The 22,446-nt window shown below is 40.6% G+C and overlaps 2 protein-coding genes across 2 annotated transcripts in view; both read left to right on the top strand.

Annotated features, from left to right (window-relative positions):
• The first annotated feature begins 483 nt into the window (after positions 1–483).
• On the top strand, positions 484–10,991 carry LOC132900068 (protein phosphatase 1 regulatory subunit 36). Its single transcript, XM_060942104.1, has 11 exons — positions 484–507; positions 747–811; positions 914–1,000; positions 3,016–3,152; positions 3,334–3,403; positions 3,498–3,596; positions 7,632–7,772; positions 8,200–8,242; positions 9,409–9,614; positions 9,760–9,954; positions 10,683–10,991. Exons 1-11 carry the CDS (start codon positions 484–486, stop codon positions 10,957–10,959), a joined length of 1,344 nt encoding a protein of 447 aa, XP_060798087.1. The 3' UTR covers positions 10,960–10,991.
• A 5,305-nt stretch (positions 10,992–16,296) lies between these two features.
• Positions 16,297–22,446, top strand: part of sdc2 (syndecan 2) — an 81,962-nt gene continuing 75,812 nt past the window's right edge. The window contains exon 1 of the mRNA XM_060942986.1: positions 16,297–16,644. Within this exon, the coding sequence (XP_060798969.1) occupies positions 16,585–16,644 (60 nt within the window). The 5' untranslated portion in view covers positions 16,297–16,584. The remainder of the gene's footprint in view (positions 16,645–22,446) is intronic.

The raw sequence follows: 22,446 nt of genomic DNA, 5'->3' as shown, positions 1-22,446 counted from the left end.
ATTTTCTGTCTGTCAAACGTGACCCCGCCCACTCATCAGGAACAGTGTCAAAGCAAAGAAACGAGTGCTGAAATGACGTGACAGTGAAAAGACACAACGAACAATAAATATTACACGAACTGAATCTCAGAAACAAACGATTTTGTTTTTCTTTCTTTCTTTCTTTCTTTTCACAAGCCCTGGAAACAGCTTGGTTTTTAGTTTGTGTCTAGCGGCCCCTAGTGGCCTGTTGTGGTACAGCAGGTGCTAATGCAGCAACTATAATAATAATAATAATAATAATAATAATACAAACTATGAAACGACATTTCTTTTATACTAAATAAACATGTAGCTGAAGGTTTATGTTGCATCTGTTCAGGCAGTTGATCAGTTTTGGCAGCTTCCAGGACCCTGTGTCTGATTGGCTGTTGCTAAGATACGGGCTATCCGCCATCTTTGTAAACAGACAGGCTTGAATGGGAAGTTTGGTGCAGCTGCGAGATGTCAAAGTTGCAAAACGAAACGGTGACTATTGAATTTATACTCAAATTAGTAGTGCTTAGGCACTTTAAACTACAATGAGAATTGTGTAAAATATAGTTTCATTAAAAATATATGTTTCATTGCGTGAGAATGAATAGTATAGCATAGCATGTTATATTTAATGCACTGCATCTGTCTTTGTATTAGCAAACAGCTGAGAAAAATACAGACTGAATAAAAGGGGGTTGTATTTCTGTATCTCGTATTTCTGTTCTTCACAGGTGAGTGTGCCTGCTTCTGGAAAATGGAGCTGGAATGATGAAACACAAACCCTGGAGTTCACTTGGTAAACTGACCTTTACATTCTGATTTTGTCCCCTGATTAAAGAGTTAGACAATTACCTGTATTTTATGAACCTAGAGACTGACTATTGATTGTTTTTAACAGTTTTAACATCTCTCCTGGGATTAAAAGGAAGAGAAAAGCCTCAAAAACGCCTTCGTACCAAGAGCTTGTGAGGGAACATCTGATAAAGTAAATATTTTTTCCCCTCTCTATTAATGCTGAATCACTGTAGGAGTACATTAAGACAAAATTTCATCCATGCATGATTTTCTGATACGCTTTCTTTTGCCTAACACTATAACCTTTATTTGAACTCATATCAAGGGACGATTTAAAGGCAGGGTTGGCAATTTATTTTAGAAGCATTTTTGTTTTATTTCTTGAAATTCTCTTTACATCCCAACAGCAATGAATAAATCAAATGCTCTGACAATAAAAAGGAAAAAAAAAATCTGTCATCTGCGGCAGTTGCAGGGTTGCAAAAAGCCTGTTCATCCAATGAAATGATTGGATGGCCTACCTGTGAACACTCTGCCTGTGCACTCATTGCACATGACTAGAGTCTTCCACAAGGCTAGGCAGACATATTGCTAAAATTAGCAAGGTAGTTTGATTTGATTTGATTTATTTCTGGATCAACACATTAAAACAGTAATCCAAAGGATAACATGCAAAAGCAAAATACTTATTTCCATCATGGTCCTTGGTGTTACACAGAAACATATAGACAACAGACAGACAGACTCAGACTTTAAAAAACATACATTAAATAATTAGGAGGAGAGAAGGACATCACATAAAACAAAAATCAAATAAATAAATAAATAACACAAACTGCTGAAAATCTATTCAATTTAACAGTGAATGTCCACCTTATTCCATAATATCTGCTTTACCTGTCTTTTAAAGATCCCTCTAGATGTTAGAAGTTTAGTAACTGTAGGTAAATTATTCCATGCCATGATACCAGTGTAAAAGAAAATTTTTTTAACTGCATTATTTGCTCTAGGCACCATGCAGGAACGGATGCTGGCCTTAGTGTTATGATTGTGCTGTGTGTGAATCATGGTCACATTAGAATATAAATATTTGGGATCACAGTTGGCATCTGTGAGTGCTAACAATAGGCGGGTTTTTTGTTTACGTTCATTATGATAACGCTACGTGTTTTCTTACACATGAATAAGACACAAGGTATTTGGATATGACAGTGATGTGCTACACTCCTCTCCCCAGTGCTCTCTCTTTTGTGGACTCGTCCTCCACCAGTAGTCAGGCAGTGCGCATTCGTTTGCTTTGGAGGGAGTGCTGAAGGGAGGGAATGGGATTTTTCAGTTGTATACTTTCAATGGGGTGGCATGGTGGTGTAGTGGTTAGCACTGTTGCCTCACAGCAAGAAGGTTCTGTGTTCGAGCCCAGGGGCCAACGGGGGGCCTTTCTGTGTGGAGTTTGCATGTTCTCCTCATATCTGTGTGGGTTTCCTCTGGGTGCTCCGGTTTCCCCTACAGTTCAAAAACATGCAGTTAGGTTAACCGGCTACTCTAAATTATCCATAGGTGTGTGTGTGTGTGTGTGTGTGAATGGTTGAGAGGAGAAAACCTCTATAATAATCCAGTCGAAGGCAACAGGAAACCACTACTCTAATGTTCCCTAGAAACTCTGATGGACATCAGAGTGGCCACGTCACTGTAGTGACATGCAGAGAGAGATACTTTCAAAATCTAGCTTACTCTTGCTGGTTTCTCTGCCTACCCTAACTTTCTAATTCAAAATGACCAATTCAAACCAGGTGGCACAGTGGGTAGTGTTGCTGTCTCACAGCTCCAGTGTCCATGGTTTGATTCTCAACTATAGGGAGTTTCATCTGGGTTTCTTCCAGGTTCTCCTGTTTCCCCTCACCTCCCCCAAAACATGTGTATATGCCATCCAGGGAGTATTCCTGTCTTTCACATAGTGTTCCTGGGATAGTCTCCAGATCCACCACAGCCCTGAAAGCAGTTACTTAAGATGACTCAATGAAATTCTAACTGACATCTAATTACACCATTCACAAATATTTAATGCTATGCATTTGGATAGGTTTCTGCAAAAGAAAGTCTCAAAGGTATGGTCATATGATATTTACAAAACAATTGTGTGTTTAATGATAGTATTATTTCTGTGTTGTATCAAGAAATAATCAAACTGACATTGGATTTTTGAAGAATTTCTCAATGCAAGTCTTCGGCCAAAGGAGGGAGCTCTGGTCTGAGGAAGAGTGTGGGACTTGCTGAGCTGAACGCCTACAATGCTGCTGCAGAATGCTCACAGAGGGACTCGATCACCATTGAGGACATTAAACGTAACTGATACGATACGCACTCTTGTCCTTGCGTAGATAATGATCATTTTGATTTATGAAGTTCCTTATAACATGAAAGCTCTGTTATACTAAACACTGATGCAATACGGACAGCTTGCATCTATACAAAAAAGTGAGTTGCCAATCTATATATACATTTCACAGTTTCTATATATTACAGAAGTGGCAGTCTCGTTGATGCAGGAGAATGAAGCACTGCCTATTCCACTTTTCTTTTTGACTGTGATTAAGTGAGTCTACTTCTTGATAACTGGTCAACATGATTATGATAAGGGTCATATTTAAATAGCAGCTGCATTGATAGTGAAATTGTTTTGAGTGCAGGAGTAAGGAGCTGGACGAGTTTCTGACTGCTCTTTTGTTGTACCTGCACTGCTACTGGCAGAGGATGGCTCTGGTGGAGAAGTCCAAGCCCCTCATGGTGTGAATCTAAAGTTAGGGATTAAGTGTGTTTGAAAGGGATTACAAATAATCTCGGTATGGATTGTATGGTTTACTGTCACAGAGTGGATTGCTACGGCTGTTTAATATGTGAGAATGTGAAATGGGCAATGGCACGCACACACACACACACGCATGGTGTTTAAAAAAAATTGATATTATTTGAGATGTAAATATCCCAGGAACTACGTAGTCTAGACAAATGAAACTGAACAGGCTTAATGTTGAGCAATATAAGATTTATTCCTCAAGATCTGAATGAGAAATTCAAAGGTATGTGGATTCCATGAGCGATTTCACACATTTTCAATATGCGTGCTGCCTGAGACGCAGACACACAGACAGCCTTCCTCTTTGAACTTTTTGTGCCGTGTCCAAATCTGCATTGCAGTTGGTGCATTTTTAGAGAATTCTCTCATAAATGCACACTGCACGGTGTTGTTGGACTGTGTTTGAGTGTACTCTAACACACAAAACGCCTTTTCTTTTCCAGTGAATGGCATTTCTATAACTAAAAAAAAAATGAAAACAAAAAACATAAAAATGTTGACCTGTTTCCACACATGCTGTTAAAATTTGAGGTCAATTGAACGAAAATTGGCAAAGTTATTAGATTGTGAAATGATATCAAATTTTTTGAAACACCCTGTATATATGAGTTATTCCACTGTGATTCATCGTACATGAGCTGATAGCCAATGAGACATGTAGCGCTGAATTGGCTATAAGCCATGTACGATGAGAGTGAGTGGAAATAACTGTTTTATTCTATCCACATTCACTGCATTTTGAAAAACAGAGCATTTTTATTTTTTGTAAATTCAATAAATAAAAACGGTGGCACGGTGGTGTAGTGGTTAGCGCTGTCGCCTCACAGCAGGAAGGTCCGGGTTCGAGCCCCGTGGCCGGTGAGGGCCTTTCTGTGTGGAGTTTGCATGTTCTCCCTGTGTCCGCATGGGTTTCCTCCGGGTGCTCCGGTTTCCCCCACAGTCCAAAGACATGCAGGTTAGGTTAACTGGTGGCTCTAAATTGAGCGTAGGTGTGAATGTGAGTATGAATGGTTGTCTGCGTCTATGTGTCGGCCCTGTGATGACCTGGCGACTTGTCCAGGGTGAACCCCGCCTTTCGCCCGTAGTCAGCTGGGATAGGCTCCAGCTTGCCTGCAACCCTGTAGAACAGGATAAAGCGGCTACAGATAATGAGATGAGATGAATAAATAAAAACTTTGTACAAAACGTCCAACAAAATAATTTCTGCTTAGAGTGTAAACAAACAGGTGAAATGACAGTAACAATTTGTGAAAAATGCTATAAAAATATCCATCCATCCGTCCGTCCATTATCTGTAGCCGCTTATCCTGTGCAGGGTCGCGGGCAAGCTGGAGCCTATCCCATCTGAATATGGGTGAGAGGTGGGGTACACCCTGGACAAGTTGCCAGGTCATCGCAGGGCTTGCTATAAAAATAATTATTGAAAAATAAAAAAAGATATGTTCTTACCAGGGCAGCATGGTGGTGTAGTGGTTAGCGCTGTCGCCTCACAGCAAAAAGGTCCGGGTTCGAGCCCCGTGGCCGGCGAGGGCCTTTCTGTGTGGAGTTTGCATGTTCTCCCCGTGTCTGCGTGGGTTTCCTCCGGGTGCTCCGGTTTCCCTCACAGTCCAAAGACATGCAGGTTAGGTTAACTGGTGACTCTAAATTGACCGTAGGTGTGAATGTGAGTGTGAATGGTTGTCTGTGTCTATGTGTCAGCCCTGTGATGACCTGGCAACTTGTCCAGGGTGTACCCCGCCTTTCGCCCGTAGTCAGCTGGGATAGGCTCCAGCTTGCCTGCGACCCTGTAGAACAGGATAAAGCGGTTAGAGATAATGAGATATTTTGTTGCTTTTTTTAATATTTTTTGGGATTTTGTTTTCGAGTAGAATTTTTATTTTGTCCTCGGTTGGTTCAGCAACACGCCGCCGTTTTGTTTTTCTCTACTCACGGTATATGAGCTAATAGCCTAGTAGTAGAGTAGCCAATCAGAGCGCACGGTTGCTCATATCTAGTGAATGCGGACAGAATGAATGAATGAATGAACACACACCACAGTGCTGTTGTATTATAACTAATTTAGAAAGTGTGTTGTTATTAAACAAAGAAAAAAATTAAAGAAAACTTTTATGGAAGGCGTTTCAGATGTCAGAGCTTTGTCATGGTCAGCAAGTTTTCAGGACAGATCTTTTCAGTTTCTCGTGACAAGCTGTTTGTTTTTTGTCTTATTAACTTCAAGATAGAAAAAAAGGCTGGTGGGTGAACAGCTACAACACAAATGATAACAGAAACTTGCAACTATATAGTAAAATATTAAAAAGGTCTGATGTCCCATGAAACCATTGCTGTGGTATAGTAAGAATTAAAAAAAAAAAAAACTCTGGGATGTGCTGTTGCTGGAAAAATAATCACCTTCAGGGTGGTAACAGTAATTCAGTGTTATGTCTGGCCTCATCACACTGGCCTCATTCTATCAGTAACATTAACTATGGAATAAAACAACGTAGGGCATGCTGTTATAGGAAAAATAACCAAGGACGGGGCTGTGTTCCTATAACAGCATGCCCTGCTGTGTTTTATTCCTTTGTTAATGTTATTGATGGAATTTTCCCCCAAATTCCTGTCTGTCTAATAAGTTTGGATATACACATTGATACATACACTATATGGCTAAACATTTGTAGACACCTGACCATTACACCCATATGTGGTTCTTCCCCAAACTGCTGCCACAAAGTTGGAAGCACAGTCTTGTATAGAATGTCTTTGTATGCTGCATCATTACAATTTCTCATCACTGCAACTAAGAACTGGAACTGTTCCAACACGACAATCTTCCAGATCATATGGGCTACTCAGGAGGACTGCAAGCTTACATATTTAGTATTTATCTGTGTTATTGATATACTGAACTTTACGCAATGGGTAGTGGTCTTGAATGTGGGCTTGGACAATATAGCAACAGTAAATTTTACACTATGTACACTCACATAAAGTGCCTTATTTCTCCTTCTGAATTCCATCAACCTTATAATCTTAGGTCAGGGAAATTTAGGGTAGTTGGAATGGTGGCTAGAACCAAGCGCTTTAATGGTTTTATTACCATCCGCCACCAAAAATGCTTGCTGGTTATGGCATAACTCGATACTAAGATATAAAGTAGATTAATAATCACTCGACTTGAATTTCCCTATTTATTGTATTTATAATATGTAATAATTCATTGTTATTGATGTGTATTTTTGCATGTCGGCTTGTTTGTGTCTTGCTGACATTCTTTGTAATTCAGTTACTGCTTGAAGGAAGAAGTAAACTAATTGATTGATTGATTGATTGATTGATTGATTGATTGATTGATGTGTCCAGTTTGTAGACACATAGCCATCACACCCCTATATGGTTCTTCTCCAAACTGTTTCCACAAAGTTTGAAGCACACAGTTGTGTAGGATGTCTTTGTGTGCTGTAGCATTATGATTTCCATTCCCTGGAAATAATAGACTCAAATCTGTTCTAGCATGACAGTGCCCCTGTGCACAAAGCAAGCTCCATGAAGACATAGTTTGCCAATTTTGGTGTAGAAGTACTCGAGTGTCCTGAACAGAGTCTTGACCTCAACCCCACTGTGTATCTTTGGGATGAATTGCCCCAGGCCTCCTCGCCCAAAATTAGTGCTTGACCTCAGTAATGCTCTTGTGGCTAAATAAACACAAATCCCCACAGCCACACTCTAAAATCTAGTGGAAAGCCTTCCCAGAAGAGGGCTATTTATTTATTTATTTTAAAATAACAGCAATTATGAGTGTCATAATCTGGTGTCTACAAGCTTTTAGTCATTGTATTTACAGGCATTGAAAGAGTAAGAACTACTACACTCATTACATGAAGTCTCAGCAACAGCAGTGCTTACACTAACATGACCGTCTGCACTAGTGATGGCTAATTGTAAATCTGGATTAGCATAATCTTCTTTCTTTTGGTTGTTTCAGGGAGCAGAGCGTGACAGAGCAGCAGATGACAGCAAAAGCAAGTGTTAAACTGGAGCTGGCCAAGAAGCACCTGGCTGTCTGTTACTCCAGTCTGGTGCTGGGACAAGGTCTCTCCCAACAGCACCACATGGCCTGTGGCAGGTCAGTGGCCAGTCGCCAACCATGAATAATTTGGCTTTTCATTGTCACTTAAAGATACACTCAGACACTGATTCACAGTAGATTACCTGATGCGACACTGCAGCTCGGTTTATAAATTGGTCAGATATGACGAATTGCAATAGAACTAGGTTTAATTTTTTTTTTTTTGTGAAAAGAAAACATGGACTTAAAAGACGTCATCAGTACCAGAGAATTTCTGATGCATGATGTGTAACTAATCTGCTGGATGTGTTATCTATGACAACTTGAATAGTGCAAAAATAAATATATGTCCTAATTAAACAAAAAAGAACAAAAAAAACAAACAATAAAGCAATAGAAACTGTAGTGTCATTCTGCTGTCCTCATGTGTGGTGCTTCATTATTAGGTTAGAGTTTTCTAAGAAGTTATGATTTATGTCCACAGGAGCAGGGTGTCGTCCACTTACAGAGACAGGCATTTGTATGAGGTTGGTGAAACAAAGAAGAAAGAAAAATATCTAAATCACTGATATGGTGAAGCTTTCTGTAAGGAGACATTTATTTACCTTTATATACAGTACTGTGCCAAAGTCTTAGGCACCCTTTTTTCATACAAACTTTGTTATAGATTTCTATTTTATGACTTCTACATTATCGAGTCAGTACAAAAACATTTTAGAGTCCAAACATTCATTTTCCAGCATAAAATTAAATGTTACAGAAAAAAAAGTTTGTATCTGAGCAGCATATGACACAAGAGAGCACTTTTCAGATTAAAAAAAGAAAACATAATGAAGGCTGCTGGGTTTTGGTGCAAAATGAAGAAGCGAGTGTGACAGTCAAAGTGTCCAGAAGAACTGTGGCTGGTTCTGGAAGATGCTCAGTAAAACCTACAGATCATTTCCGCATAAAACTGCGCTCACTGTACCTGACAATATTTTTTTAAGCAAAGGGTTGTCTCATACCGCATATTGACTGTTTAATTTATTATGGCTTACTGCTGTTTACATATAACATTTTTTTTTGGTGTGTGTGTGTGTGTGCACGCGCACGTGTTGAAACATTTCATTATTTTAAGCCATTTTTGGTCTCCAGCATTTCTTTATATGTGCCCAAGGTTTTTGCACAGTACTGTATGTCTCCAGTCTGAAGTTGCTCCTTTAAGTTTTTTTTTTAAGGTTTTCCACAAAGGAAGAGTCTTTAGGATGGATGGCTTTGTACTTTACAGTATCTCAGCAACAAACTGCATTTATTCTGTCTTATTAACTTCAAGAGAAAGTGAAAAAACAATTAAACTGGCTGAAACATAAATGATACCAGGGACCAGCTAGCTTCAAAACATTAAATGTAACAATAAATGGATAAAAATATGTTGTCACTTTGGGGTAACTTTCATACACTATTGCCCTGCTGTTGATTATTTTCCTATAATAGCACACTGTTGTGTTTTATTCCTCACCAGTCACACTTCATGACCATACACACGGCACCATTTTATGCTACTTTAAAATAAGTTATATAATTGTTTTACATTTTATCAATCATGATTCAATCCTCTCTTGTTCTCACCAATTTGCTTAAAACCTGATAGAATTAACTGAAGCTTGAAGGTAGATTTTACTAAACGCTCGTCTGCTTTACATGTATATGCCAGTGTCTGTACAGCTTCTTCTGCTATGTGGCATGGGTCACCTTTGGAAGGCGGGATCTGAAAGGCATTCAGACTCTGATTGGTTGCTTGTTGCGTCCTGACACATTCAATCCTGCCCTGAGGGCTCAAAGGAAAGAACCAGAGGAGGAAGAGGAGGAGAAAGACAGCACCCAGAAAGAGAGTCAGCCTGAGACCAGCCCAAGCATCAGGTCTGTGTCTCACCATGTACCTGAGTATTGTAACTACTGTACAGTATTATATTATGTGGTTAAATGAACTCTCTAGGGCACAGTTGGTGAGTAAAATGAGAACCATTTTACAAATTAAAATGCTTTGATCTGATCTCTGATACAGGAAGTCTTGGCATAGGCCAGGCCTAATCTCTATGTTGACCCAGTGCTCACCTGTTATGATGTCTATCCTGCCTTGCACACGAGAAAAAGCATCCAAGTTGCTCCAGAGATCCAGCCTCCACAAGCAGCAGCCAGATAAGCTCATAGACACAGATGTGCTGATGGAGGAGCTCAGCCAACAGTTGGAGTCGTACAGGTGACAAAAGAGAGTTACTGTAGCTGTAATACAACCCCAATTCAAAAAAATGGTGCGACACTGTGGAAAACATAAATAAAAACAGAATGCGAAGATTTGCAAATCATGGAAACCCTATATTTCATTGAAAATAGTACAAAGACAACATATCAAATGTGCTTTCTGCACATATTACAACTGCATGGCTCCACAGTAAAAGAGTCCAGGCGCTAAACTGGCCTGCCTGCAGTCTAGATCTGTCTCCCATTTAAAATATTTGGTGCATTATGAAGTGCAAAATACGACAAAGGAGACCCCGAACTGTTGAGCAACTGAAACTGTACATCAGGCAAGAATGGGACAACATTTCTCTTTTAAAACTACAGCAATTGGTCTCTTCAGTTCCCAAACATTTACAGAGTGTTGTTAAAAGTAGACGTGACGCAACACAGTGGTAAACATGCCCCTGTCCCAACTTTTCTGAAACGTTTTGCTGACATCAAATTCAAAATGAGCATATATTTTTCAAAAAACAATTAAATTTCTCAGTTTCAACATTTGATATGTTGTCTTTGTACCATTTTCAATGAAATATAGGGCTTCCATGATTTGCAAATTATCACATTCTGTTTTTATTGACAGTTTACACAGCATCCCAACTTTTTTGGAATTGGGGTTGTATTTGTAGCTGTACTTGTTATTTGTTTCTGTCTATTTTACCATCTCTGGTTCTCCTGTTGGGTTCTTAGCTTCGGGATACTGGGAAAACCTCTGAGCCATTTGAGACACACCACACTGATGCCCCATGGAGCCAAGAAGGAGGATGAAGAAGTGGATGATGAAGACCATGTTGATGATGACGATGATGAAAACAATAATCTGCTAACAGATAACAGGGTTAGGAAGACCACCTTTATGCACCAGAGATCTGCCACAATGACAGCAGGGAAGCGCAGCAGCTTGAGCCGGGCTCACACTGTGACCTTGAGAGCCACCACGGAAGCACCGTTGTCAGATACGGAATGAATTTTACTTTAATGTGTGTGCGCATGTGTATGTTGTAGAGCTGTAATGCAATGCTATTATCTGTATCTGGCTCAAATTACAGTATTCATACCTGCTTTTTATCTGCATTATAATATTTTTCTCTAAAAACATTGCAAAATTATTGACACCCATAAAATGTAAAATAAATGCAAAGAAATGGTCATCCTTCAAGAAAATATACATTAGACTAAGCAGTTGCAAATGCTATTTTTATCTACTTGGTATAAAATGAAGATGCACACGTAAAATCCTATCGTCTGTCTTACAACACATTTTTATACACAGTATATAGGGATGGCATGCTCTTGTTCCATCAATCACTACAACACTAACCAATCATAAGCTTCTGTGAGCTCGTGTATGTGGAAGAGGAGAGATAGCACTTTCTTCCAAATGTGTGACACTGCAGCATGAGCAGCATTTTGAGAAGATGTGTGTTGGATGGAGCATGTGAAGGAAGCCTCCATCCTCCCCTGTTGGGAGCAGACCTATGATAAGGGAAAGGTGGAATTTGGCAAACCAACTTTGGGAGAAAAAAGGGGGCAAAAAAAGTGAAAATTTACCAGCATGAGAATGCATGATATAACTTATAAAATCAACTATTGCATGTGAACTCTATCACAATAAACTATTTGGAAAAATTGCAGCAAATTACAAAGAAGACTTTTCTGAGATAAACCCAGAAAATGCAGTGCTTGAACTTTGCCAAACTTCTTCAGTTATACAGTGAAATTGTGTGCTGTGGTTAGATGAGACCAAAGGTTAACTTCATAGCCAAGCACAACGTCCTTACAGTAGATCACTGATGCTTTTTTTTAATGTAATGATTCAAGGGGCTGTGGTAAAGTTTCATTCCATGAAAAACCAGGATAATTTAAGTTCTGCCTTTGCCAGCTTTACAATATTAACTGTACCAGTGCAATACACACACGCCTATCTAAATCCTAAAACCTCAGACCATGTGGAAAAATATATTATGGTCTGATGAGACCAGAGTTTAACTTTTTGGCCATAATTCTAAAAGTTCTGTTTTCCACAAACACAAGACAGCTCATCACCCAAAGAACATTATACCCAGGGTGAAGCATGGTGGTGGCAGCATCACGCTATGGGTCTGCTTCTCTTTAGCTGGGACTCTGGTCAAAATCATGGACAGCGCCAAGTAGATGTCTATTTTGGCACCGAACCTGCAGACCTCCATTAGACAGCTGAAGATGAAGGAAAATTTTCCAGAAGAATAATGACCCAAAGCACAAATACTGTGGAATTGCCCAGTCAGAGTCCAGTTCTATGTATATTCTATCAAAAACCTGTGGAATGATTTGAAGAAGGTGGTGTACAGGAGACCCCCTTGCAATTTAATAGATGTGGAGCACTTCTGTAAGAAAGAATGGAATAAAATTGCCAAATCAAGATGTGCTAAATTGGTAGACACGGATCCAAAACACTGATTGATGAATTGCAAACAAAAGGTGGTTTAGCAAAGTATTAGTTATGGGGTGTGCACACTTATGCATCCAGATTATTTTAAGTTTATTTCTTCTTTAAAAAATTTGTTTTTCACATGAATGTTGTCAGTTGCTATATTACAATAAAAGTGGAAAAAAGATCTGACATGACTTCATTCGGTTTCCTTTTTTTTTTTTTTTACATCCTGCAATTTTAACAGGGCTGTGTACATTTCAGATAAGATAAGATAAGAAGCGGCATGGTGGTGCAACACTGTTGCCTCACAGCAAGAAGGTTCCAGGTTCAAACCTCATGGCTGATGGGGGCCTTTCTGAGTGGGTTTCCTCCGGGTTCTCCGGTTTCCTCCCACAGTTCAAAGACATGCAGATTAGTTAAAAATACCCAGCCACTGGGGTTGCACAAGCCAGTGAATACTTAGTGCTGGTCCCAAGCCCAGATAGATTGGGGGGAGTTGCATCAGGAAGGGCATCCAGTGTAAAACCTATGCTAAATCAAATGTGTGGAACAGATCTACTGTGGCGACCCCAATGGGAGTAGCTGAAAGAAGATAAGATACAACTTTATTCATACTGCAGGAAATTTTTGTGCCAGAGGTTGTTCAAAAATTATAACATAAGAATTAAAAAACAAACAACCCCCCCCCCCCCAAATAGTGGAATAAATGTAACAACAGTGCCTAATAGAATAATAAACATAAGATAAATTAGTAGTACAGAAGAAAAGTAACACTGCACATGATATTGACAGTCATAATGGCAATAATGCTGAAAAATAATTAATAAAAAGTAATTATTGCACAGGATACTGAGAAGTAATTTTGCAATAATACACTGCACTGTATATTTTGCAGTTCATGACAATTTTTAATATAATACCAGAGCTTTTTAAAAAAAATTCATTTGGCACACATAATTTATCATAATTGTTCAAATGACAGAAGATAAATACATCCATCCATCATCACAGCTTATCCTGTCCTACAGGGTTGCAGGCAAGCTGGAGCCTATCCCAGCTGACTATGGGTGAGAGGCGGGGTACACCCTGGACAAGTCGCCAGGTCATCACAGGGCTGACACATAGACACAGACAACCATTCACACTCACATTCACACCTACGGTCAATTTAGAGCCACCAGTTAACCTAACCTGCATGTCTTTGGACTGTGGGGGAAACCGGAGCACCCGGAGGAAACCCATGCTGACACGGGGAGAACATGCAAACTCCGTACAGAAAGGCCCTCACCGGCCGCTGGGCTTGAACCCAGGACCTTCTTGCTGTGAGGCGACAGCGCCAACCACTACACCACCGTGCCACCCAGAAGATAAATCACCTGTATAATAATGTTTGTTTTATCTGTAACCGCTTATCCTGTGCGGGGTCACGGGGAGCAAGCTGGAGCCTATCCCAGCTGACCATGGGTGAGAGGCAGGATACACCCTAGACAAGTCGCCAGCTCATCACACACAGACACAAACAACCATTCACACTCACGGTCAATTTAGAGCCACCAATTAACCTAACCTGCATATCTTTGGACGGTGGGAGGAAATCCATGCAGACACATGGAGAACATGCAAACTCCACACAGAAAGGCCCTCGTCAACCACAGGGCTCAAACCCAGGACCTTTTTGCTGTGAGGTGACAGTGCTAACCACTACATCACCAGAAGATAAATCATCTGTGTAATAATATCCATCCATCCATCCATCCATCCATTATCTGTAGCTGCTTATCCTGTGCTACAGGGTCACAGGCAAGCTGGAGCCTATCCCAGCTGACTACGGGCAAAAGGCGGGGTACACCCTGGACAAGTCGCCAGGTCATCACAGGGCTGACACATAGACACAGACAACCATTCACACTCACATTCACACCTACGGTCAATTTAGAGCCACCAGTTAACCTAACCTGCATGTCTTTGGACTGTGGTGGAAACCTGTGGAAACCCACGCGGACACATAGAGAACATGCAAACTCCGCACAGAAAGGCCCTCGTTGGCTGCTGGGCTCAAACCCAGGACCTTCTAACCACTACACCACCCCTGTATAATAATAAATCACAGAAATATAGAAGCTGGGTGGCATGGTGGTGTAGTAGTTAGCATGGTCGCCTCACAGCAAGAAAGGTCCGGGTTCTAACCCAGCGGCCGGCGAGACCCTTTCTGTGTGGAGTTTGCATGTTCTCCCCATGTCTGCGTGCGGGTGCTATGGTTTCCCCCACAGTCCAAAGACATGCACTTAGATTAACATGCGGCTGAAGCGCCCTTGAGCAAGGTACCCAACCCCTGACTGCTCCCCGGGCGCTCTGGTGTGGCTGCCCACTGTTCTGGGTGTGCGCGCATGTGTGTTCACTGCTTCAGATGGGTTAAATGCAGAGGATGAATTTCACTCTGCTTGAAGTGTGCATGTGACAAATAAAGGTTTCTTCTTCTTCCAGGCGGCACGGTGGTGTAGTGGTTAGCATGGTTGCCTCACAGCAAGAAGGTTCTGGGTTCGAACCCAGCGGTCAGCAAGGACTTTTCTGTTTGGAGTTTGCATGTTCTCCCCGTGTCTGCGTGGGTTTCCTCCGGGTGCTCCGGTTTCCCCCACAGTCCAAAGACATGCGGTTAGGTTAATATGGGATGGCCTTGGGCTGAGGTGCCCTCGAGCGAGGCACCTAACTCCCAACTGCTCCACGGGCGCTGTTAGTATGGCTGCTCATTGTGCACATGTGTGTGTTCACTGCTTCAGATGGGTTAAATGCAGAGAGGAAATTTCACAAGTGTGTGATGAATAAAGTTGTGCTTTCTTTCTTTCTTTCTTCTTCTGCTGTGCTGCTTATGTGTTATGACCTTATTCACATGTCATAACACATGGGTTCTGGGTTCGAACCCAGTGGCCGGCGAGGGCCTTTTTGTGTGGAGTTTGCATGTTCTCCCCGTGTCTGCGTGGGTTTCCTCCGGGTGCTCTGGTTTCCCCCGCAGTCCAAAGACATGTGGTTAGGTTGAAGTGGGATGATCTTGGGCTGAGGTGCCCTTGAGCAAGGTACCGAACCCCTGACTGCTCCCCGGGCGCTCTGGTGTGGCTGCCCACTGTTCTGGGTGTGCGTGCGCGTATGTTCACTGCTTCAGATGGGTTAAATGCAGAGGATGAATTTCACTCTGCTTGAAGTGTGCATGTGACAAATAAAGGTTTCTTCTTCTTCTGGGTGGCATGGTGGTGTAGTGGTTAGCACGGTCGCCTCACAGCAAGAAGGTTCTGGGTTCGAACCCAGCGGCCAGCAAGGACTTTTCTGTTTGGAGTTTGCATGTTCTCCCCGTGTCTGCATGGGTTTCCCCCACAGTCCAAAGACAGGTGGTTAGGTTGATGTGGGGCGGCCTTGAGCAAGGTACCGAACCCCTGACTGCTCCCCGGGCGCTCTGGTGTGGCTGCCTACTGCTCTGTGTGTGTGTGTGTGTGTGTGTGTGTGTGTTCACTGCTTCAGATGGGTTAAATGCAGAGGATGAATTTCACTCTGCTTGAAGTGTGCATGTGACAAATAAAGGTTTCTCTTATTCCCTGAGTTGTCCATTAGGGGGAGACAGTGCACACTGTACAGGTGGACAAATACCTATGAAGTCATTAAGGTGCAGAAAGAAAAAAAAATAAATAAAAAAAATGTGACTTGTATATAATTATATAACAACAACAACAACCATCCAGACCTTGTTACTGAGCTCGTAATTGCAAAGAAAAGATCAGCATCCCCAGTGAAAGGTTAGTGAGCTGTGTGAAAGGAGAAGAGAGCTGTACCCCACCCACTCTGGGTTGTATGTGGTCGGTAGAGCTGTCAATCACCAGGCCGGTTCTCCCTCAGCTGACCTGGATTTGCTGTTCTGCTTTCAGCGTTGCTGCAGGCAGGAGAGAGAGAGAGAGCTGAGGAGCACTGAGAGCAAAACAAACATTTTCGTGATTATTTCCGCACGCAGCACTTCACATTCTGGGCAAAGGAAAGGAAACAAAGTAGTCTGAAGAGGGGGAAAAAAAGCAACACGTATCCGGTGGGACTGGGCTCCTGAGAGAGAGAGAGAGAGAGAGAGAGAGAGAGTTTGTTACTTAGTAGAAGAGATTTGCTCGCTTTGCTGAAGGAAGCCTGGCGCTTGTCCGAGGAATTATGAGGAACCTTTGGATGATATCGACCTTCTGCTTGACGGTCTTTCTTTCCGGTGAAAAGGTGAGTTTACCTTTCAGTCAGTTAGTTAAACTTTTTCTTGTTAACTGCTGAAAAACTCTTCCGAGGCCATGTTGAGCTGCTCTCAGAAAAGGTGTGCTGCTCTTCTTTCTTCTAGACTGTTCTCCATGTCCATTGCTTCCACACCATATGAAAACTCCAACATGTTGCTCAGAACGCAAAGGAGCCCATGCTAGACTATAAAACACTTGGTGTAATCAGTGAAAACAAACCAGCATCTCATTTAACTTGACTTAGTTGCATGATGTTTTCACAGCTGTTTGATGAGTGGGTGAGCTTGATTTGTGGCTCTGTTTATTAAATGATCAGCCAGGAGTGATTGATTAATTTGTAACTAATAAACCTTCCCTAGGCTTGGCAGATTGCTTCAGTCTGAAATAACTCGCACTGTTAACCATCCATGCCATGGAAATGGACTGGATAATGACATTATATATTTATATGCAGTACTGGATGCATGCAAGGAAATGCTGTAGAGCAAAGAGGTCCTTCATTTCATTATTTTTGAAGGTATCTTTGTTGTAGGTCAGGTGGAATATTTTTTATTTTTTTTTTTAACCTAGGTTAGAATTTTTAACCCAGTTCATAATTTACTAGTATTCGTGAGATTTACTATATCTCAGGTTAGAATTAGGATTTGGGAAGACTTTGTGTTTTTAAGCTACTTGATTATGCAATAAGATTGGACTCATTAATAAATTCATATATATATATGAGTGATTCCACGCTTATGGGTACTGAAATGGGGACATGAACTTTATTTTTAAAAATTCACCTAAAACCATTTCTTTTTTTTTACCATCAGGTCACAAAACATGTAATCTTTAATGAATGATATGTTAAAAGATATAACTTTAATTTTCTGAGATGTAATAAAAACATATTTATATGCCAAAGTCAGAACGTAACAGAAGTGTTGTGGACATATATATTCTCAATTTTAACAATGTAGAATTACTTTTTGAAACATAGGAAGGTGATGTTTTAGCAAATATAATTAATAAACGTGTGTAGTAGAATAAACATACACATTCTTTCAATAAGATTAACATGGTATATAGCTAGATTGTAATTAATTTGTAACAGACGTGAGATGGACAATCGTAACAGAAGTAATGTAACAGACATCATTTTGGAACTCATAGGCTTGACTTTGGCATATAAATATGTTTTTATTACATCTCAGAAAATTAAAGTTATCTTTTAACATATCATTCATTAAAGATTACATGTTTTGTGACCTGATGGTAAAAAAAGAAATGGTTTTAGGTGAATAAGTTCATGTCCCCATTTCAGTACCCATAAGCGTGGAATCACATATATATGCTACCAGTTTAACTGTATTTGAGTCAACTTTATACTTTGAAAAGCTACCTACATACAGACCACCATAGTCCATTATCTATTTTGTTAATAATAGGATGTTAGAAACCTTTTTCCTTTCATCATTGTATACATAATCTGTTTTATATAGTTTATCAGCAACAATATTTTTACGGTTTTGTATTTGCGTAAAGGAAAATTGTCAATCGGGACTATCCGTCCTGTAATTTTCGCCTGTCAATCAGCTTTGTATGGATTTATGATGAACTCTATTAAACTAAACTAAAATGTATCATTCCTTCCATCAAAATAGTCACTGGTTTAGTTGTCAAGAACCAGAAGGTTCTGAGTTCAAATCCTGGTTAAGTATGAAAAAAGATGCAGTATATTTAAAAAAAAAAAGAAGCTAATTAGGTAGATAGGAATAGACAGACAGACAGACGAGGAAATACTAGGTAGGTGCAGGCAGAGAGGAAGTGGATAGACGAGAGACAAAAGAAGTAATGGAAAATCCCTTTTAAGGATCTTTATGATCTTGAGGGAAATTAGGGACTTGGTTAAAGATTTTAACCCAGGTCAAAAAAAAAAAAATCACCTAGGTTGAAATTTTTTTTGACCTGTAACGGCTACATGAAACACATACTATTAAGAGCAGTAATAAATGAGAATATTTTGTGATGACGGTTTACTTAAAAAAAAAAAAAAAAAGGGGTCTCTGGTACAATGAGTGCAGTTTTAATAAGGAAATAAGCTTTAGGTTTTACTGACCATCGTCCAGAACCAGCTACAGTACTTCTGGACACTTTGACTGTCTCACTTGCTTCTTATTTTTGCAGCAAAACCCACCAACCTTCATTATGGTGTGTGTGTGTGTGTTTTTTTTTTTTTTTCCCCCTCCTTCCCATGAAAAGTGTATGTCCAGTAATATGTGCCTGCCTTTCCTGACAAACACTTTTCTGTAGCATTTTAATTTTGTGCTGGGAAACTCATGCTTGGAATCTAAAATGTTTTTTGTACCAACTCGATAATGTTGACGACATCATCAAAAAAAAAAAAAAAATTCTACAGCAAAGTTTGTACTAAGATTTTTGCATAGTGTTTATAGAGGAAGGATGCATATTTCACATAGCTGAGAGTTACACTCTAAGCATAACTGTGATTGGGAAAACACAATTCAAACACTTTCACCTATAGCTAGACATGTACCAATTATGCAAATTTTCATGTCAGTTATATTGAAATTTTGTTTGAATCGGAAAGAATCTTGACAGACTTTAACATCATAATTTAAGGTGAATGTGCTCATGACATTTGTTAACATGAACTCGCTCATCATCCTGTCAGCGACGATCTTTAGAATTTTCCACAATGCCAGTATGATGTGTATTGAATAATGTAGTATATCTTATCATCAAACTGGTGAAAGACACAGAAAATATGTGTAGGGATGGAAGTTTGTGCCTGTGTATGAGAAATACCTTCTAGAAACTTGTTTGTAGCATCAGGATCATTTTAACAATGTGCTAGACAATGCAAGAAGCCTGCCAATCATAGAACAGCCTACATTCTCACGTGCACTATTTTAATAATCTTTGTCGTAACAAATGCAACAAAAACATAGTGAGCAAAGCTGTTTAAAGACCTCCATGAAGTGTCCAGACATGTTTTAGGTGAACTATTCTAGCATACTATTTTGGCACGGTGCCTTCACATGGCAAGGCATGCTCACGGTGTTCAAAAGTACAGGCTTAAAATATCTTTCAAATTGAAGCCATGTAAAAGAAGACTACAGTTTCACCATCTTAAGGTTGAATCATGTTGGCTAACTTGCAGATGCATTACTAGCTTGATAATGTTTAACATTAAGTCTGTGATAACTCAACTTGTAGTTACTTCACACTCCGGATGTTGAAAGAATGATTGCCATTTCTGTCGCTTTCTCTTTGCCTTGTTATTGCGTTTGGGCTCGATTTCTATCCTCTTGTATCTGAAGAGGCATTTTTGTCCTGAGCTGGGTTGATTATTTTATGCATTCAGACTGTTGATGTTGGCCTTCATACATATTGCTCATTCCCAGACATCTTTGCAAAAGAGCAATGTTTTGACAGCTTCGTGACCAAAATAAGCGTTAGAAAAGTAGCCAGCTGCGATGGCAAGTAGACCAGCTGCACCACAATAATTGTGCAGTTGAATTCTCCATGTTTTAGTCCCTGAAAGGCACAGCATATGCATTCTGGTTACATTAGAGACAAGCCTTGCACACTTGAAGGTTGTGCAAAATTCCACCTTTTAACTGATTGATACTAAATCAAGGGCGGCACGGTGGTGTAGTGGTTAGCGCTGTCGCCTCACAGCAAGAAGGTCCTGGGTTCGAGCCCCGGGGCCGGCGAGGGCCTTTCTGTGCGGAGTTTGCATGTTCTCCCCGTGTCCGCGTGGGTTTCCTCCGGGTGCTCCGGTTTCCCCCACAGTCCAAAGACATGCAGGTTAGGTTAACTGGTGACTCTAAATTGACCATAGGTGTGAATGTGAGTGTGAATGGTTGTCTGTGTCTATGTGTCGGCCCTGTGATGACCTGGCGACTTGTCCAGGGTGTACCCCGCCTTTCGCCCGTAGTCAGCTGGGATAGGCTCCAGCTTGCCTGCGACCCTGTAGAAGGATAAAGCGGCTAGAGATAATGAGATAATGAGATGAGATACTAAATCAAATGTAATTTAACTAGATAGAACCCGACGTCAATGGGGATGCCTCCGCCCGGTAGACTACACGCCTTATTAAGTTGTGATTTGGGGATGGACATTTGACCTCACAGTAATCTTGACCTGGTGAAATTACTTGTATTAGCCTTGGAGATATTGTGTTCACAAGGTTTTCGGACAGACATTTGACCTCACAGTGACCTTGACCTTAGACCTTTTGATCTCAAAATCTAATGAGTTTATCTTTGTCCCCAAATGCACAAATGGTGAAAGTTTGGTGAAATTCCGTTCATTTGCCTTGGAGATATTGTGTTCACAAGGTTTTCGGACAGACATTTGACCTCACAGTGACCTTAGACCTCTTGATCTCAAAATCTAATCAGTCCATGTTTGTCCCAAAGCGCACAAATGGTGAAAGTTTGGTGAAATTCCTTTCATTAGCCTTTGAGATATCGCGTTCACAAGGTTGCGGGACGGACGCACGGACAGACGGACAGCCCGAAAACATAATGCCTCCTGCACTTTACGGTGGCCTCCATGTCCACGATGGTAGAGCAGTGGTTAATTGCACAGTAATGCTCTCTTTTTTTGCTGCTGTTTTTGTTACAGCAATGCATTATATTTGAGGAAAAAAAAAACCCTCCTCTGATCTCACATCATGGATTGAGTTTCAAGTTAACAGCATGTGCACTTATCAGCTACAGTTTTTATACTTGAGGAATAAAACATGACCGGGAATGCAGTTGTAAGAAAAACAAGCAATAGTGGTGCTGAATGATGTTTTATTTCTCTTAAGCCTCAACAATTTGCTGAAGATTGCAATTGTTTGTGAACCAGACAGGCATTTTATATTTTGATCAGTTTGTAGACCATGGAACGTCTGTGAAACCAGCTAGAGATGATCATCACTCAAGCTACAATAGCTGTAAACAACCGTTCCGTCAGCTTTTTTTTCTTCCTCTCTTGAAATTAGTAAGACATAAAAATGCAGATTGTTGTCAGAGGACCCACAAAGCCCTCTTCTGACCAACCAGAATCAAGCATTTAAACAGCATTGTTGTGTAAATAGTAGTGCTGTCAAAAATGTCGCGTTATCAACGCGTTAACTTGACTCAATTTTAACGGCGATAATTTTTTTTTATCGCGAGATTAATGCTCTGTGACATGATGTAGGTTTTTAACTGCCAGGAACTTGGAACAGAGATTTTGCTTAGCAGCTAGACTGTAATGCCCCCCCCCCCCCCCAAAAAAAAAGAACCAGCGCGGGCAGGGCACGCTAGTAGATATGGAATTTATGGCTCTTTGATGGGATCCGCATCTTTGTGATCCGTTCTTTGAAAAGAGCCATTCAAAAGACTGGCTCATTTGGCTCTTTTTAAATATTTATTCAGTTTTAAGAAGACGGCGTCTAAAGAAGCCAGATCCCTCTGAACTGTAAACTCAATGCTATCCCAGAAATCCTTCCTGTAATATGCAAATTTGGCCGCCTCTGATTGGACAGCGTGACGCGTCAACAGGCAGAAAGTGTAAAAGTACAAAATGTGTTAAGTGAGCTGAAACAGTAAAGATCAGATTCAATGCAATATTTATCAACGAACAACTTAGTTAATATAATAGTGTACTTTATATTATAATCAAGCATGTCAAGCCTACCGTCACTGTGTAACCTGTCTCTCTGATTAGAGTTGTAGACTAACTCAAGCAGTAGATCACTTCACTCATGGTTCTCTTGCTAGCCCTGCCCTTCGGGACGAAGAGCCACGGT

The sequence above is a fragment of the Neoarius graeffei genome, chromosome 16, assembly GCF_027579695.1.
Source record: "Neoarius graeffei isolate fNeoGra1 chromosome 16, fNeoGra1.pri, whole genome shotgun sequence".
NCBI classification, from domain to species: Eukaryota; Metazoa; Chordata; class Actinopteri; order Siluriformes; family Ariidae; genus Neoarius; species Neoarius graeffei.
This window is presented reverse-complemented; position numbering and strand designations above follow the sequence as displayed.